This window comes from Sapajus apella, unplaced genomic scaffold (assembly GCF_009761245.1).
Source record: "Sapajus apella isolate SASKATOON/1434 unplaced genomic scaffold, GSC_monkey_1.0 scaffold35, whole genome shotgun sequence".
NCBI lineage: Eukaryota > Metazoa > Chordata > Mammalia > Primates > Cebidae > Sapajus > Sapajus apella.
This window is the reverse complement of record NW_022436975.1, coordinates 620,196-636,048: the sequence shown is the minus strand read 5'-3', so window position 1 is coordinate 636,048 and position 15,853 is coordinate 620,196. Positions and strand designations below refer to the sequence as shown.

At 42.3% G+C, this 15,853-nt stretch overlaps 1 protein-coding gene across 4 annotated transcripts in view; it reads left to right on the top strand.

Annotated features, from left to right (window-relative positions):
* Positions 1–15,031, top strand: part of PRKDC (protein kinase, DNA-activated, catalytic subunit) — a 183,684-nt gene extending 168,653 nt beyond the window's left edge. For 2 of the 4 annotated variants that reach the window (XM_032296349.1, XM_032296352.1), the window contains exons 75-86: positions 43–130; positions 229–372; positions 3,228–3,432; positions 4,749–4,816; positions 5,875–6,095; positions 6,219–6,311; positions 9,485–9,574; positions 9,841–9,912; positions 9,980–10,181; positions 10,720–10,908; positions 11,621–11,760; positions 13,752–15,027. In XM_032296349.1, the coding sequence (XP_032152240.1) occupies positions 43–130; positions 229–372; positions 3,228–3,432; positions 4,749–4,816; positions 5,875–6,095; positions 6,219–6,311; positions 9,485–9,574; positions 9,841–9,912; positions 9,980–10,181; positions 10,720–10,908; positions 11,621–11,760; positions 13,752–13,956 (1,717 nt within the window). In that variant the 3' untranslated portion in view covers positions 13,957–15,027. Of the gene's footprint in view, positions 1–42; positions 131–228; positions 373–3,227; positions 3,433–4,748; positions 4,817–5,874; positions 6,096–6,218; positions 6,312–9,484; positions 9,575–9,840; positions 9,913–9,979; positions 10,182–10,719; positions 10,909–11,620; positions 11,761–13,751 lie in introns of all 4 variants that reach the window. The other 2 variants (XM_032296350.1, XM_032296353.1) reach the window with 2 other exon arrangements.
* Positions 15,032–15,853: the final 822 nt, after the last annotated feature.

Sequence of the window (15,853 nt, the reverse complement as noted above, 5' to 3'; positions counted from 1 at the left end):
GATATTTGAGTACTTAAACTTTGTAAATTTTTTTTTTAATAGGATTAAAAGTAAGTTGGATCACGGAGGAGTGATTCAAGATTTTATTAATGCCTTAGATCAGCTCTCTAATCCTGAACTGCTCTTTAAGGTAATGATAGAACAGCTTCTGGCACATAAAACATAGAACTTGGGTAAAACTTAATTTCAATCTACCTTGACTTTTTTTTTTTTTCCCTGCACACACAGGACTGGAGCAATGATGTAAGAGCTGAACTAGCAAAAACCCCTGTAAATAAAAAAAACATTGAAAAAATGTATGAAAGAATGTATGCAACCTTGGGTGACCCAAAGGCTCCAGGCCTAGGGGCCTTTAGAAGGAAGTTTATTCAGGTATGGACTGGCACAGCCTGCCTTTATAATAGTAGAATCATTATGACAGTCAAATTTTATATTTTAATGATTTAACAGTTCTGGATTTAAAATACCTGTTGAATGTTTTAGATGTCATGCTTTCTATGATACACTGATAACATATTTTTACGTCTGCGGGTAGCAGGTTGGTCAGTAGATGAAACCTCGGTGTTTCATTACATGTTGTTTATGCCCAAATTTTTAGATCTGAAAATTACATGTAGTTTGATATTTTCAATTTTTCAAACGGCTTCAATACTGGATCAAGAAAATACTTGTTAAGTAAGCTGATAAATATTTTCAAGCACTTAGTTCGGGGCACAGCTCTGGGTGCTCAGGAAATACATGGAGAAGACAGATCTAGTCCCCAAATACCAAGGGGTTGTGTGACAAAACTGCTCACCAAGAGCTATGCCTAGGACAAATGTGGTAATTGTGAGATCTTTCAAGAATGTGCTGGAGTTGGAAGGAAAACACACCATCATTTGATGGGAATGATGGAGCAAGTAGACTGCAGTCCGCCCAGTTCCCACAGCTTTGCCCACTTGGGTGCTTCTCTCCCTCCTCCATCTGGAGACTTGCCCTTAGGGCTTGGCATCAGCATCATTTTTCCTTTGAGCCCTTCCTGTCCCTCCCCCAACAGTGATTTTCAGAAGAGTCAGGTGTTCTTCCTCTCTCTCCTGAAACACCTTGCTTTAGAATCTCTCTCTTTAGCATGCATCATTACTGATTTTTCTTTCTAATTTTTATCAAATTACCTTTATTCATTAAACCTCATGACATTTAAGGGCATAGATTAGTCTTGGAACTCTTTTTGCCAGAGTTCTCAAGTTCCACTGTGTATAGTGCAAAAGAAGTGCTTTATCCATTTTAAATAATTGCTTTATTAAGATACAAGTCCCTGGCCCATAGGTCATCCATTAAAAGTATACAATGCAGTAGTTTTTAGTACATTCACAGAGTCATGAAACCATCACCACATCAATTTTAGCACATTTCACCACAAAAAGAACTGATATCCATTAGCTGCACCGCCTCCACACAGCTTCCAGCCTAGTCTGTCCCAGCACACTGCTGCCTCAACCAGTCTGCACGTAGTCTCGGAATTCATGGCCAATTTGTTGTTGGAAGCCCTGAGACTGCCCTACAGGCTCTCCATAGGGAGTGCAGTTCTTCCCCCTCCAGTGGCACCTGGTCCTGCCGAGGCCTGTAGGGTACCGAAAGGCCTCCTGTATTCTTTCCAGGCAGGAGATGTGTTTGGAGTTCATTAGAAAATCTATCCAGAATTTTTACCTTGTACAGAATCAAAAATAACTTGGATTTATTCAAATAAAAATCTACCAAAAAAAAGTGCCTCAAATTTCACTTTAGAGTATGCTTAACGGCATTATGCCTTTCAGATAGGATGATGCTGGTTATGTTTGGAGAAGAGCTAATCTTTCCACGTAGTCCAAGAAATGCAGATTGCTTCTACGTTTTCCATCAGCTTAGAGATCAAAGAAGAAATCTGTTTTATATATGTCAATTTTCCTATAGTGGATTGTCTTAAAATAGAGCACATTTCATTTATACTAGATTTATGCTGTGGCATTAGTTATAAATTTGGTAAAAACATTTCTAATTAGAGATGATCAGGTAAATCTTGACTGTTGAGTAATTGCTATTAATGCTCTTGAGATTAATTTTTTATTTGATATCAGAATTGTAATTCAAATAAATATCTGAGTACAGGCTAATGCAAAGAGATAATTAATGTATTCCAAGATAAAGTACTTATAATAATTGCTTTTAGAAATAAACATTATTGGCCGGGTGCAGTGGCTCATGCCTGTAATCCCAGCACTTCTTGGGAGCCTGAGGCAGGTGGATCACGAGGTCAGGAATTCAAGACCAGTCTGGCCAACATGGTAAAACCCCATCACTACTGAAAATAGAAAAATTAGCCAGGCACGGTGGTACATGACTGTAATCCCAGCTACTTGGGAGGCTGAGGCAGGAGAATCGCTTGAACCGGGGAGGCAGAGGTTGCAGTGAGATAAGATTACGCCACCGCACTCCAGCCTGGGTGACAGAGCGAGACTCCATCTCAAAAAAAAAGAGAGAAATAAACGTTATCTAAATAATATTTTTATTGGTTTATAACCCAGAATAATAGCTTGAAAGACTCTTACAGAAGAAAGTAGCATTCTTAGATTTTTTTTCATCAGCTGGTATCAAAAATTATGAGCCATTTATTTCTATTGAACTATTCCCTTTATTTTGTTGTTTTTAACTTGCTCCTAGTTACTTATGTCATAATGATGTAGACCACTAACTAGACAATGAGCGCACAGAGGTTAAATGACTTCAAGCTTTTAAAGCCCTTGTTAGGATTTATAACTAAAAGTCACTACTAACCATGGTTTGTTTTTATTTTTGTTTTGAGACACAGTCTCGCTCTGTTGCCCAGGCTGGAGTGCAGTGGTGCGATCTCGGCTCACTGCAACTTCCACCTCCCGGGTTCAAGCGATTCTCCTGCCTCAGCCTCCCATGTAGCTGGGATTACAGGCATGAGCCACCACATCCAGCTAATTTTATGTAAAGTGGAAATGGGGCTTCACCATGTTAGCCAGGCTGATCTTGAACTCCTGAGCTCAAGTGATCTGCCTGCCTCGGCCTCCCAAAATGCTGGGATTACAGGCGTGAGCCAGCACACTCCACCAAAGTTATACATCTTAAAAGCAGAGAAGAAGCCTATATCATTGCTCACTCCAGTTAGTACACTTACAAGCTTAAGCCTTTTCCAAAGTCCAAACTAAACATCAGTCTTTATAGTAAGCTCTTGTTAATTTCAGACCTTTGGAAAAGAATTTGATAAACATTTTGGGAAAGGAGGGTCTAAGCTACCGAGAATGAAGCTCAGTGACTTCAACGACATTACCAACGTGCTGCTTTTAAAAATGAACAAAGACTCAAAGCCCCCTGGGAATCTGAAAGAATGGTCGCCCTGGATGAGCGACTTTAAAGTGGAGTTCCTGAGAAATGAGCTGGAGATTCCTGGTGAGTTCACCTCCAGGGGTGACAAAACTGTACTGTCAGGAGCACAGCACTGAAGTAAGAACTCTTGGTTTCTGGCCGGGCGCGGTGGCTCACGCCTGTAATCCCAGCACTTTGGGAGGCTGAGGCGGGTGGATCACGAGGTCAAGAGATCGAGACCATCCTGGTCAACATGGTGAAACCCCGTCTCTACTAAAAATACAAAAAATTAGCTGGGCATGGTGGCGCGTGCCTGTAATCCCAGCTACTCAGGAGGCTGAGGCAGGAGAATTGCCTGAACCCAGGAGGCGGAGGTTGCAGTGAGCCGAGATCACGCCATTGCACTCCAGCCTGGGTAACAAGAGCGAAACTCCGACTCAAAAAAAAAAAAAAAGAACTCTTGGTTTCTGGAATAGTGCCACTGGGATATGGACAGTTACCTCTTTTTTAAAAGAATTTTAAAATTCACCAAATTTTTCATCATTAAAAAATTCATGATTACTATGAGTACACATTACTAAATGTTTAATGAGGTTTTAGTTTTTATATTCCTGATCCTGACAAGTGTTCAGATTTTCGTTTGGTAATAATGGTAACCAGCGATCATAGATTTCCTCTGAACATATTCATGCTTTGCTCCTGAATTACTTTTCTTCAGAAACATAATACAGGTATAGATGCAGATTGCTTCCTGGGATGTGTACACAGTTCCACTTAAAGTGACAAGTTTTGTTTGTTTGTTTGTTTTTTATATTAATAAGTCACTTACCTGCAGGAAAAAAGATTGTGATATTAAGGATAGAGATGCACAGAAAATTGGCCAGAATTCAAGGCATGACTTTTCCAGAGGAAACCTGTGTACATTTCATTTTCTTTACCCCAAATTTGCCAGAGGAAAAAATGTTTTAATCTGGTTATTCATGTTCTCATTCCAGTGGGTATAAGAAAAAACATATTTGGAGAAACACTTTTCTTTGCTATTAATAATGACTGTGCGGTTGCATACAGTCCATTTCAAGAAAAACATTTAAACGTAAGCCTTGTCATGTGCAGCTTGACTTTCCTTGAGATATACGGTGTTTTAGTCGGTGTATTATTTTTTTCTATTTAGGATTTGTCCATGCTATTAAAATAGTGAGCTAACTTTCATTAATCAGTCAAGCTGAGAAATACCATTTTTTAATGTCCTCTAAATGAGAACTTCCCTCTAAATGAGAAGTTTCATTAAAAATTTTTATCATGTTAAATTGACTTTTTAAAAAGTAGATCAGGAGGCATGTTTTAAAATACAGGTGGTTGTCTAATAAGTTGTTCCTAAGCAAGGCTCTGGTTTGTTTTAGGTCAATATGACGGTAGGGGAAAGCCGTTGCCAGAGTACCATGTGCGAATCGCCGGTTTTGATGAGCGGGTAGGTGTGAAGGTGTGCAACCCAGTCCCCGTCCTGGTGATTGTCCTTCAGATACGAGAATGATCTGTTTGCCTTTAGTAAAAAAGAGACAACGGCCCATGTTGATTTCAAATATATGGGGTTTACCATATTTACTGAATACGTGTGTGTGTGTGTGTGTGTGTGTGTGTGTGTTAAGAGCCTTTGTGTGTGTGTGTGTGTGTGTGTGTGTGTGTTAAGAGCCTTACTCTGTCACCCAGGCTGGAGTACAGTAGCGCAATATCAGCTCATTGCCTCCACATCCTGGGTTCAGGAGAGTCTTCATGCCTCAACCTCCCAAGTAGCTGGGATTACAGGTGTGTGCCACCACACCTGGCTAATTTTTGTATTTTTATTAGAGACGGGTTTCACCACGTTGGCCAGTGGCCAGGCTGGTCTGGAACTCCTGCCTGCAAGTGATCTACCCGCCTCGGCCTCCCAAAATGTTGGGATTAACAGGCATGAGCCACCATGCCCAGCCCTGAATTTCTTTTTTCTTTTATATATATGTGTGTGTGTGTGTGTGTGTGTGTGTATTTTACTGCATTTTAGGTTCTGGGGTACATGTAAAGAACATTTCTTAATATAATGTCTCCAATGTTTGAACAGTAGTCCTATTTAAGATGTCATAAATTCAAAGAGTAAGCTGTGTGTGAGTGTCCACTATAATGGACATATATACATACACACACACACACACACACACGTGTGTGTGTGTGTGTGTGTGTGTGTGTGTGTGTGTAGCATAGCTTACTGTAGAAAGTTTACGTGCTGGCTATTGCTGGTTGCTAAGGATATCCACATTCATATTTATGTGGTTATTAAGTATTTATAACCAGGAATATGACATTTCTGCAGGCACAGCAGTCAGGCACGTGCAGGTAGCAGAAATTAATTGCTGGGCTCGGTGCTGTGCTCCTCTCTGGCACTGTCTTTAGAAGGTGGCCCCTCAGAGGAATGCTTGCAGCCAGCCTGGCTTTTCCCTCTGAGTTTGACAAGCGGCTAGCCTGTGCCGTGAGGTGACATTCTGATTTTTGAAGGTGACAGTCATGGCGTCTATGAGAAGGCCCAAGCGCATCATCATCCGTGGCCACGATGAGACGGAGCACCCTTTCCTAGTGAAGGGTGGCGAGGACCTACGGCAGGACCAGCGCGTAGAGCAGCTCTTCCAGGTCATGAATGGGATTCTGGCCAGAGACTCTGCCTGCAGCCAGAGGGCCCTGCAGCTGAGGACCTACAGCGTGGTGCCCATGACCTCCAGGTAACTGCCAGGCTACTCCCAGCCAGGAGGGTGCTGCACGTTGCTTGGCGTCCACGGGACTGTTTTTCTAGTGAAGAAAGAGCAGTTTGGGTTTACTCGTTAACTTTTTATTCTCCCTTTCAGGTTAGGATTAATTGAGTGGCTTGAAAATACTGTTACCTTGAAGGACCTTCTTTTGAACACCATGTCACAAGAGGAGAAGGCGGCTTACCTGAGGTAAGGGCGGCCACACGCCCTGCTCCCCCAGCAGTCGCCTCCCCTCACTTCTCCAGTGGCAGGTCGGGGCCATGACAGGCGCGGTCGAGAGCCCACGCTGCCTGCCCCGAAGTCTGCTGGCTGGGTCAGTAAACCAAACGGAGTGCAGGCTGCTAACCAGTAGTTGCAGATATTTTACCATAATACAAAATATATATTAACTTTGGGGGGCGGGTGAAAAATTGTGGAAGGAAATAAATAATAATAAGATAAGCAGATAACGTAGTAAAACATTTTCTGTGGGCTAGGTACTGTTCTCAGTTTTTAAAGTGTATGAACTAATTCTCATCAACGACCTACAAGGTAAGTGTTATTATCACTTCTGTACAGATGAGTACCCTGAGGCCCAGAAAGGTCAAGTAACTTGTCCTGTGTCACCCAGCCTATAAAGTGGGGTAGCTGGGATTATTAGCAATTAATTCTAGGTTATGATATGGATGCTTTTTTATTTTTCTTTATCCTTTTCTCAGTTTTCCAAGTTTTCTACAATTAACTTATATTTTTTAACCAGAAGTTTTTTTATTTACCTTTTATTTATGTAAAGAAAAATAAGGGCCGGGCGCGGTGGCTCACGCCTATAATCCTAGCACTTAGGGAGGCCACGGCGGGTGGATCACGAGGTCAAGAGATCGAGGCCATCCTGGTCAACATGGTGAAACCCTGTCTCTACTAAAAATACAGAAAATTAGTGGGACATGGTGGCGCACGCCTGTAGTCCCAGCTACTCGGGGGAGGCTGAGGCAGGAGAATTGCTTGAACCCAGGAAGCGGAGGCAGCCTGAGTAACAAGAATGAAACTCTGTCTCAAAAAAAAAAAAGTGAAAAATAAGGACAACATGAGAAGCATTTTGAGTGTTGACAGGTTTTGATAACCAGAGTTGACAGGTTTTGGTGATGAGCTATGGGATGAAGGAAGACCACATGGTCAGAAACAGCTTCGGGGCTTCTTTCTCTTTTATGTCCTCTCATTCTTTCCTGAAAGTATTTAAATAGGCATTTGAGTATTTGCTTAGAATTGTTTCTACTTTCCCTGGAAGAAAGGGGAACTGATGACCGCTGCTTCCTGGAGTCTCACAAATTCCAGATCTGGTCCTGGCAGTGGAGATGCTGAGCAGGTGTTGCCTGTCTTATGGTACCTGCCTGCATTTGTGGGACAGGATGGTAGCATGGAACTGCACAAGGTGAACATAGGTACTGGAAGAGCCGAAAGCGCCTTTTCAGATATGGAATTATGCAAATAACTTCCGACTGCCTTTTTACAGGGCACTTCCGATACTCATTATTAAAATACTTGGTATTTTTTTCTTAATTCAGCATGTTTCAGTTTTATGACCTAAGAATTTTCATCTCAGTTTAGGAGGAGAGAATTTTAAGATGGACTGGACTACTTATGAAATTAACTTCTGTGGCAACTCAGAAAAGATTTCACCTGAAGTGATTGCATTGCTAAGTCACATGTGAAACTGTTCTGTCTTTAGACTTTATTGGGAAAACTTGTTAAAGCTATCCACACAAAAGTACCTAAACATATCCATATCACATTGTTTCCCACCGCCCAGGAACCACCTTTTTTCTAGGAAACATTGAAAACAGCTTTTCAATTCACTTTAAGCATCCATTGTCATTTAAGAAAATACTTTTGGCTGGGCGCAGTGGCTCACACCTATAATCCCAGCACTTTGGGAGGCCAAGCAGGGTGATCAAGAGATCAAGACCATCCTGGTCAACATGGTGAAACCCCGTCTCTACTAAAAACAAAAAAAATTAACTGGGCATGGTGGCGCATGCCTGTAGTCCCAGCTACATGGGCGGCTGAGGCAGGAGAATTGCTTGAACCGAGGAGGCGGAAGTTGCAGTGAGCCAAGATCACGCGATTGCATTTCAGCCTGGGTAAAGAGCGAAACTCCGTCTCAAAAAAAAAAAAAAGAAAGAAAGAAAATACTTTTTCATAGGAGTGCAGAAGGCTTATTGGAGGAAAAAGAAAAAAAATTTTCTCATACTTACTGTGGTTTGTGTGTCTATCTACATATTGGAAATGTGAAGAAAGATGTGGCACTGGCTGGGTATGGTGGCTCATGCCTACAATCTCAGCACTTTGGGAGGCTGAGGTGGGCTGATCACCCGAGGTCAGGAATTTGAGACCAGTTTGGCCAACATAGTGAAATTCGGTCTCTACTGAAAATACAAAAGTTAGCTGGGCATGGTGACAGGCACCTACAATCCCAGCTGCTTAGGAGGCGTGAGGCTTGAGAATTGCTTAAACCTAGGAGGTGGAGGTTGCAGTAAGCTGATATCACTTCACTGCAATCCAACTTGAACAACAGAGTAAGACTCTGTCTCCAAAAGAAAAGAAAAAGATGTGGCAGTGGTCTAAATAAGGATAAAAACAGACATAATCCATCATCAGCAAAACTGCACGGGTTTGTTTGTTTGTTTTGAGATGGAGTCTCACTTTATCATCAGCCTGGAATGCAGTGGTGTGATCTCGGCTCACTGCAACCTCCAGCTCCCAGATTCAAGCAATTCTGCCTCAGGCTCCCAAGTAGTTGGGACTACAGGCGCGTGCCACCACGCAGGCTAATTTTTTATATTTGTAGTAGAGGGTTTCATCAAGTTAGCCAGGATGGTGTCTATCTCCTGACCTTGTGATCTGCCCGCCTTGGCCTCCCAAAGTGCTTGGATTACAGGCGTGAGCACCATGCCCGGCCTGTGTGGGCTTTTTGGCTGTGGTAGTGACACGGTCTGATGTGTCCTGCGGCGTGGTGCTGTTGCCCTCTTGCTATGCTTCTTTCTAGGTCAGAGTTTCAAAATTGCATGTCTGCTTAATAACTAGTTATGTTTAGTTCATCTTATTGTCTATATGAAGTGGGAAATTTATTGGATCTGATGGTTTTGTACCTAAATTTTTCATAGGAAATAGCTTGGATTTCTTTAGGAATAATTAAGAATGAATAATGGTATACTGAAATCCAAGATCCAGAGTAATACGGGTTCAGTGTTAATATTGAATATGATTAAAAGTCATATTTTTTCCTGCCTCTTCACTATTTTTCAGTGAATTATTGATGAGCTTTGCCTTTGAAATCACATAATGCTAAAATCTTCCTAATTCCAATTTCTCTTCTCACTCATTAGTGATCCCAAGTCACCACCATGTGAATATAGAGACTGGCTGACAAAAATGTCAGGAAAACATGATGTTGGAGCTTACATGCTAATGTATAAGTAAGTTTGGTTTTGATTTTCATTTGTTTTATTTATTTATTTTTATTTAAGGGCACTAATCTGCCATTTTTTTCTTTTTATTTGTGTATTATTTCATTCTTCAAGTTGCATGTTTTCTTTCGATTCTTAGAAAGCTTTGCCTCAGAGAGATCATCAAGATCTAGTTATTTGATATTTGAGTCTCAATATAAAAAATAGTTTTAAAATTTAAATTTCAAGTCACGAGAAAATTTTTCTAATTAGATGTTTCTATTATTAAATCATAGGGGAGCTAATCGTACTGAAACAGTCACGTCTTTTAGAAAACGAGAAAGTAAAGTGCCTGCCGATCTCTTAAAGTAAGTACCCTTCTGCCCTCACCCTTAGCGGGGTCACAGCAGCTGCACAGCCGTGTCTCTCTTGCAGGCGGGCCTTCGTGAGGATGAGTACAAGCCCCGAGGCCTTCCTGGCACTCCGCTCCCACTTCGCCAGCTCTCACGCTCTAATATGCATCAGCCACTGGATCCTCGGCATCGGAGACAGACACCTGAACAACTTTATGGTGGCCATGGAGACCGGCGGCATGATCGGGATAGACTTTGGTCATGCGTTTGGATCTGCTACGCAGGTGCGCTCGCCATGCTCTCATGGTCCTGGGCTAGGCGAGTCAGGACTTTCAACACCCTCCAGAAATAGACCGTTTTTAAAGAAAAACAACACGTTAGGTTGGTTTTCTCATGGCCATTGAATGCAGAAAGGGATAATCCCTGCGTTCAGCCTCGTTCAGACATGTCACAGAAGTCATGGTGATCAGTGACATCATCAGAGCTAGGAGTAGAATGTGTTCCCAGATCAAAGAAAGACTCTAAGGAAGTTTTATGAAGCCCCATAATAAAAATGTCTTGTACAAAATGTGATACAGATCCTTTCTCTGGTCAACCTCTGAATGTTTTGAATCATCCTCAATCTCTGTGGCTTTCTATCCTGCGCATGTGGGTTTGGCAGTGAGGTGGTTGCTGTGGAGCACAAGAACTCACATCTATGTGTCTGATTTCAAGTATACTGTTACTAAATGTGAACAGTAACTGTGAGAGGATGCTGTTTGTGCTCCGTACTTTGAGAGTTCCAGCTTACATATTCTGCTGCTTGCTTTTTTTCTTGTTTAGTTTCTGCCGGTTCCCGAGTTGATGCCTTTTCGGCTAACTCGCCAGTTTATCAATCTGATGTTACCAATGAAAGAAATGGGCCTTATGTACAGTGTCATGGTACACGCGCTCCGGGCCTTCCGCTCAGACCCTGGCCTGCTCACCAACACCATGGATGTGTTTGTCAAGGATCCCTCCTTTGACTGGAAAGTAGGTTTTGTTTCATGTGCACTTTTCACTTTTGTGACAGTGTCCCCATGATCAAACTGCTGTCTCCCGTGCATGATAGAAATGCATTCAGTTGTGTTGATGAAAATATTTACATTGTTTTGTACAGCATATCTCAAAGTTAGTATTTAGCATTGTCTGGCTTGGAAACCAGTTAAGATTGCTGGCTCACACCTGCAATCCCAAAACTTTGGGAGGCAGAGGCAGGAGGATCACCTGAGGTCAGGAGGTGGAGACCAGCCTGGCCAATGTGGTGAAAGCCCATGTCTACTAAAAATGCAGAAATTAGCTGGGTGCACACCTATAATCCCAGCAACTTGAAAAGCTGAGGCAGGAGAATGGCTTGAAACCAGGAGGCAGAGGTTGCAGTGAACCAAGATCACGCGACTGCACCCCAGCCTGGGCGACAAAAGAGAGACTCTGCCTCAAAAAAGAAAGGAAAAGGAAAAAAAAAAACAGTTAAGAGGCAAAAACCTTTATTTGGAAAAATAAGCGCCCCATTGAAGCCTCTCTTCTTGTGATGTGTGCACTGTGCAGTCCATATGAACAGCTTTGTAGCTGTGGACAGGAAAGCAAGGCTGCTCCCGGTTATAGATGTTTGTTTGCGTTAAGATCATTACTAGATTTAATCTGTTTGAACATGAGTGTATGTACCATTATAATAAGCAGGGAAAATCATATTCTTTTCTTTTAGAATTTTGAACAAAAAATGCTGAAAAAAGGAGGATCATGGATTCAAGAAATAAACGTTACTGAAAAAAATTGGTATCCCCGACAGAAAATATGTTATGCTAAGAGAAAGTTAGCAGGTGCCAATCCAGCAGTCATTACTTGGTAAGATTTTTATATGTGGAAAAAACTAACGGACTACCAACATGCCACTGTTTCTCGAAGAACCAACATATGTACAAAGTGCTGAGCACTTGATATTCTGTTAGCATGACTTCTCTCCTGTCAGTGAGGAACAAAGCCATGCTTAGAGAGGCTGACTTCTCCAGAGCCAGAGCGAGGCCTGCAACGTGACCCCTGCACTGTCTTCAGGCACACTCAGTCCCTGGAACAGTGGTGCCAATAGAAGAAACAGAAGGTGCCCTCCTAGACAGTTGTCATAATACTGTTACATACATGATGAGACTTAGGTTTTAAATTTGCTTTTGTACTTTTTAGAGCATTTGACCCTGATGGACATAGTTCCTAGGTGGGAAAAGCATGGTGTGGGCTTGTTAGATGAGAATCCAGTTTGGTTTGGCTTTTGGGTTAGCTTTAAAATTCTTGTTGAGGTCTAAAGCAAATAGAAATTTGTGGAGATGATTCATAGGAAGGAAAAAAGTTGGACTTTAGAATTAAGTAATAGTAAGTGGCAATCTATTGTCAACTTATTTTTGACAAGGGTGCCAAGACCATTCAGTGACCTTTCCAACAAATAGCGCAGGCAAAACAGTGAAGTTGGGTTTCTATTTCAAACCATATGCAAAAATTAATTCAAAGTGGATCAAAGAGCTAAATGTCAAAACTATAAAACACTTAGAAAAAGGAGTAAATTGGCCAGGTGTGGTGGATCACTTGAGGTCAAGAGGTCGAGACCACTCTGGCCATCATGGTGAAACCCCATCTCTACTAAAAACACAAAAATGAGCCGGGCATGGTGGCGCACGCCTGTAATCCCAGCTAGTAGGGAGGCTGAGGCAGGAGAATCACTTAAACCCAGGGAGGTGGAGGTTGCAGTGAGCCGAGATTGTGCCACTGCACTCCAGCCTGGGCAACAGAGCAAGACCCTGTCTCAAAAAAAAAAAAAAAAGGTCAAAAGACTTGAACTGACATTTCTCTAATGAAAATATACAAATGGCCAATAGGCACATCAAAAAATGCTCAACATCACTAGTCATCAGGGAAATCCAAGTGAAATACTGCTATACAACGGTTAGGATGGCTTTTGTTTGTTAATTTTTATTTTATTTATTTATTGGTTTTGAGTCGAAGTCTTGCTCTGTCACCCAGGATGTAGTGCAATGGCATGATCTCAGCACACTGCAACCTCTACCTTCTGGGTTCAAACAATTCTCCTGTCTCAGTCTCCCAAGTAGCTGGGATTACAGGTGCATGCTACCATGCCTGGCTAATTTTTGTATTTTTAGTAGAGATGGGGTTTCACCATGTTGGCCAGGCTGGTCTCAAACTGTTGACCTCAGGTGATCCACCCACCTTGGCCTCCCAGAGTGCTGGGATTATAGGTGTGAGCCACCGCGCCTGGCCAGGTGGCTATAATTTTAAAATGGGGCTGGATGCAAAGGCTCACACCTGTAATCCCAAGCACCTGGGAGGCCAAGACAGGAGGATTGCTAGAGCCCAGGAGTTCAAGTTTAGCCTGGGCAACATAGCAAGACCCTGTCTCTACCAAAAATTATTAAAACTTTTCCAAATTTTTTTAAAAAAGGAATCTTAACAAAGTGTTGAGGTTGCAGAGAAGGTCGACTCCTCAAACTCTGCTGGTGGGAATGGAAAAGGGTGCGGCTGCTGTGGGAAAGTGGCAGTTCTTCACAAAGTGAGACATAGAGTTACCATGGGACCCAGCAGTGCCGCTGCTAGGTGAATCCTAGGAATTCATCCATGAGAAGTGAGGCTGTACCTTCACACAGAAACTTGAACAGCATAATTCATGTTCTGTTTTCCTATAAATCCAGTCTTTGACTGCAAGGTTATAAGGCACAAAAAATACTCTGTGATTGATAAGGTAGGGAATGGGTTTATATGTTCACTGGGAATATAAACAACAAAGGAAAGTAACACATGGTTGGTGTATTTGTGTTTGTTCCATCTTTTTCCAGTGATGAGCTGCTTCTGGGCCACGAGAGGGCACCTGCCTTCAGAGACTATGTGGCTGTGGCACGAGGAAGCAAAGATCACAACGTTCGTGCCCGAGAACCAGAGCGTGGGCTTTCAGAAGAGACTCAAGTGAAGTGCTTGATGGACCAGGCAACAGACCCCAACATCCTTGGCAGAACCTGGGAAGGATGGGAGCCCTGGATGTGAGGTCTGTGGGAGTCTGCACATATAAAGCGTTACATTGCTTAAAGAATCTCCTATACTTTCATTGGCAGCAGTCCCTGAGCTGATTTTCCTGAAGCACTATAAGAGAAGAAATCTGTTTTTGTGCTACAGTTTTGTAGCATGAGTTTAAACAAGATTATGATGAGTAAATGTATATGGGTTAAATCAAAGATAAGGTTACAGTAACATCAAAGATTAGGTGAGGGTTATAGAAAGATATATATCCAGGCTTACCAAAGTATTAAGTCAAGAATGTAGTATCTGATCAGCTTTCAGAGCATTTACAAGTGCTGAAAGTTAGTGAAACAGCGGTATGCATAAACGGAGGAAACATGGGGAAGCCTCGGAATGCCCTTCTGGTTCTGGCACATTGAAAGCACACCCAGAAGGCTTCATCACCAAGATTTGGGGAGAGTAAAGGTAACAGTATAGTTGATGTAACATTGTAGAAGCAGTGTAGGAACAATAAGAACAATAGGTAAAGCTATACTTATGGCTTATTATATTTAGAAATGACTGCATTTGATATTTTAGGATATTTTTCTAGGTTTTTTCCTTTCATTTTATTCTCTTCTAGTTTTGACATTTTATGATAGATTTGCTGTCTAGAAGGGAACGTCTTTGTTTAGGAGGGTAAAAACTTTGTTCTTAGCATTCACTTTTGCTATTCCGATCTACAACTGGAAGATACATAAAAGTGCGTTGTATTGCAAATTTGGGATAACTTCAGAAATCCCAAGGTTGGTGTTAGGGAGAGCCCTAAGCATTTCAGATCCAGGAGCATGAAAGAAATCCCTATTTGAAATGAGTTCCTCATTTGGATAAAAGAAAGCATGCATTCTGGCACAACAAGATCAAATTATGAAGTCCAAAAGTGGCTCCTTCCATGTGCTGTCCATGTCCCCCCTCCAGGCCTGTACTCCTGAACTCGTTTCTGGTTGGCTTTAGCTTTTCGTTGTTGTTGTTTTTTCCTTCTAACACTTGTATTTGGAAACCCTTCTGTGATTTTGAGAAGTAATAATCTTGAGTGTTTAATAAAGTTTTTTTCCAAAAGTAATGTGTATCTCTTTTCTGTAGTTTCAAGAGCAAAATATTCACCTTACAAACTAGTTCATTCTATTACTTGCCTAGTTTATTTTGATAAATGCAGGTTAGGCACATCATGGCATTTAAAATAAACATCTATGGCCAAGCACGTTGGCTCACGCCTGTAATCCAAGCGCTTTGGAAGGCCAAGCGGGAGGATTGCTTGAATTCCTTGAGCCCAGGAGTTAAAGACCAACGGGAGCAACATAGATCCCATGTCTGTTTTCAAACATAAAATAACAAATTTATCTTCTCAACAGATGACACCCATTGAACCAATAGGGCTCACGCTCGCCCTAGAGGGTTCAGCCCAGCCGCGCCAGGCCAGACAGCCTCCCAAGACAGTTCTTGCAGCGAACCTCCTACTGTGTGTGTGTGTGTCTGTGTGGCGTTTGTGTGTGTGTGATATGTGACTGTGGGGTGTGTGGTGTGGTTGTGTGATGTGTGTGGCAGGGGTGATTGTGTGTGGTGTGTGTGTGATGGAGTGTGAGGTGTGATTGTGCGTTTATAGGGTGTGTGTGGTGTGGTTACGTGTTGTGTGGTGGTGTGATTGTGGTGTGGTTGTGTGTGTGATGGGGTATGTGTGGCGTGGTTGTGTTTGTGTGATAGGGTGTGTGGTGTGATTGTGATGGGGTGTGTGGTGTGTGATGCCTGTATGGTATGTGACAGGGTGTGTGGTTTGGCTGTGTTGTGTGGTGTATGATGGAGTGCGTGGTGTGGTTGTGTGTGGAATGTGTGGTGTGTGATGGGGTATGTGTGGCGTGGTTGTGTTTGTGTGATAGGGTGTGTGGTG